The 3,048-nt window shown below is 34.9% G+C and overlaps 1 protein-coding gene across 1 annotated transcript; it reads right to left on the reverse strand.

The window, feature by feature from the left end:
- Nucleotides 1–2,146: 2,146 nt before the first annotated feature.
- Nucleotides 2,147–2,757, reverse strand: LOC106463390 (histone H3). Its single transcript, XM_013923414.1, has 2 exons — nucleotides 2,625–2,757; nucleotides 2,147–2,424 (listed from the first exon to the last, which is right to left on the reverse strand). The coding sequence occupies exons 1-2, from the start codon at nucleotides 2,755–2,757 to the stop codon at nucleotides 2,147–2,149; spliced, it is 411 nt and encodes a 136-aa protein (XP_013778868.1).
- Between the last annotated feature and the right edge of the window lie 291 nt (nucleotides 2,758–3,048).

Consider the following 3,048-nt stretch of genomic DNA (forward strand, 5'->3'; position numbering starts at 1 on the left):
AAAGTCTTCCTTTAAGTCTGGAATTTCTTAGATATCTTATCGAGGGTTCACGATGAGCGAGTTAATTACGAGTTGATGCAAGTATGATTCGCTTAACGGGATGCTAACTAGCTTTGTCCTTCACTTATAACACGCCGATTTTTCCGCCGGTGACGTTAGGTAATGTTTTCGTAAAAAATACTAATGTCCAATAGAATCCACTAAAGTTAAATGATTTGTAATGTTCGAACTTTGTAAATACTCTTGGTCAAATACCTGAAGTTTTCCGATTGATAAGAGTTATAACAATCACAGTTATAGCTTCCAAAGTTATCACGGTCCAGGACATTTCTGTTGGGATGAAGTGGACAACAGAACAAATGACGCTGCTGAAAACGTGTCACCTGAAAAAGCCAATGTTGAAGAAGAAACTCTACTCAGTTTGAGAAGAGAAACAGTGAAGCTCTTGATGAAGTTACTACCACTAATGCGACTGTTACCGACGACAGGACATTTTCTGATGAAGCAGAAGCCAATGAGACGGAGACCAGTACGGAAGAAGATACGTCTCGTAAAATTAAGAGACTTTGTTGAATTGTAATTTTGTGTTTGTAGTTCTGTACATTTAATTAAGTTATTGTTATTGGTTTAATGTAAATGGCTATTGTTCGGGACGAACAATACTAAGGAGGGGGCAGTGTTGCGTCAGCGAGGTCACGTGACTATATCACGCCACTCCTTCTCTCGAACCTTCGTGAATTGTCGGGAGATTACTAGATATAGGGTAGCCTGGTATATGTATAGGATGGTCACAACGTGACGGGACAATGTGTGTAGGTAATGAGTAATTGAACTGCAGTCAGAGAGAGACGTATTATTGAAGTCGAGCTCGTGAGACGTGAATTATAGTTTGTTATAGTGCGACTGTTATAGTTGAGTGTATCGTAAAGTTATATTCACAAAGAATAAACCAGTTTTATTTATGAAAGGACTTGTGTCGCTAAAGTTTCGTCGGAACGAAGTTACGGAAAATCAACTAACGAACGGAGACGTAACAATATTTAACTATATGGGCTATACATGTTTCTAAACATAAATTTAATATAAAGAAACGTTGATATTCAAATAAATACACAATAACAAATTCGTTACAACCTATATGCATGCAAATTGGTTATTATTTGAGAGAAGTAGGTATTAATATAAAGCACAATCTTACATTTGATTCCACACCAAAGAGGTACATAGACACACAGAAGTATTTGGAACAATCTATCATTAGATTTACTCTATATCACCGAGTTATACCGGTTTTGGAGAATCCGACCTCTTAATATCTAATCTGCGACATTTTACCGTGTTTTCCCCTTCTGTATTAAGTATAAACTGACGCTTCAAACACTTGCGAGTTTACAGTACATTTAGGGTTTTTTACGTTTCTAAATGAAAACATTCTGACTATGCATACACACAAACTTCCAGAAATATTTGTATATTCAAAGTACTTTAGTTAAATTGTTAATCTTTATGACACCCAACTTATCTTCTTGAAAATATCATGGTGAAGAATGTCAATTAGTAACAGATAGGGTCACTGTTTAGAAATTTTTCTCCGAAAGTTTTACACTATAAACTTTTCAATACCATGTGAAGGAGTTAATTTCCCGTAGATAGTTTCCATAGTATTTTTCTTTTTGTACGCGCCCATTTACCTCAAATTTAATGTTACTAGTTTCATAGCATTACACGTATCAAGAAATACGTTATGATAAACTTAGTGCAACTTTAGTCTTCCTCAATCGCGTTTGAAATATTAAGTTAAAGCAACAACATGCAAGGAAAATTGTGTGTAGTAAATAGTACTCTGTACAGGAACTACCTGTGGATTTTTGTTGTTGATGTTTTAGAGGGGGGGGGGGAAATCAAAGCTCGAGTGATAATCACATTGTGAAACTGAATATAATCTGAATAATATAAATTAAGACAGTTGTAAGTTTAAGCCTCTTAAGTGAACCTTGCCAAGCGATCTTACTATAAAGTACAAGAATAAGATAAAGACCAAGTGACGTTCCAAAGCTTTTAATTTCATATCACATAAAAAATATTTAAAGGAATGATTCGTATTAAAAAAAACAAAGATAATTTGTTAAGGTGGTAATAAAACCATCTACGCTCTCTCCCCTCTAATTCGTCGAGCTAACTGGATATCTTTCGGCATAATTGTCACGCGCTTAGCATGAATAGCGCATAGATTTGTGTCTTCAAAAAGTCCCACCAAGTAAGCTTCAGCAGCTTCTTGCAAGGCCAAGACTGCCGAACTCTGGAACCTCAGATCAGTCTTAAAGTCTTGAGCAATTTCTCTAACCAATCGCTGAAAGGGCAATTTTCTGATAAGCATGTCTGTAGATTTCTGATACCGTCTGATTTCTCTTAGTGCAACAGTTCCTAACATGAAGGAAACAGAAACTTAAAAGTCGTCTTACAGTGTTTTATATACCATAGATAGATATTTGTATAAACAACTTTTGCTTAATGTCAAATTTGACGAATTTAAATATTATACGAAAACAATTCAAAACTATGCCATTCCACTGAAATTCAGTGAAAATGCCAATAAAAAAATATTATAATTCTATTTCACCAACCTGGACGATAACGATGAGGTTTTTTAACACCTCCAGTTGCTGGAGCACTTTTTCTTGCTGCTTTGGTTGCTAACTGTTTTCTTGGAGCTTTTCCACCTGTTGATTTTCTAGCAGTTTGCTTTGTTCGAGCCATTACGTAATACTAATAGTCAAATAACTTCGAACATCAAACAAACACTGCAATTCGCTTTTATAATGACACATTACCTATCATACGTTTGGCTCTTACATAAATACCCGGATATAATTCTGCTTAAAAAAAAAGCGCTATTTACATAAACCTTCACCTTGCCGTACCTCCATACACGTTTCGTGAAAAAGTTTTTAAACGAAGAGCTACACAACCATAATATTATTCTATACAGTAATCATTTAATTGTATAAATAAGGTTGAAAAATCCCAGTTAACATTATATATATATGC

The sequence above is a fragment of the Limulus polyphemus genome, unplaced genomic scaffold, assembly GCF_000517525.1.
Source record: "Limulus polyphemus unplaced genomic scaffold, Limulus_polyphemus-2.1.2 Scaffold1393, whole genome shotgun sequence".
Lineage (NCBI taxonomy): Eukaryota > Metazoa > Arthropoda > Merostomata > Xiphosura > Limulidae > Limulus > Limulus polyphemus.

Coding starts and splice junctions, on each gene's coding strand:
- LOC106463390 (XM_013923414.1), bottom strand. CDS start 2,757: ATGGCTCGAACAAAGCAAACTGCTAGAAAATCAACAGGTGGAAAAGCT. Junction 2,425..2,624: donor ACCTCATCGTTATCGTCCAG/GTTGGTGAAATA, acceptor CCTTCATGTTAG/GAACTGTTGCACTAAGAGAA.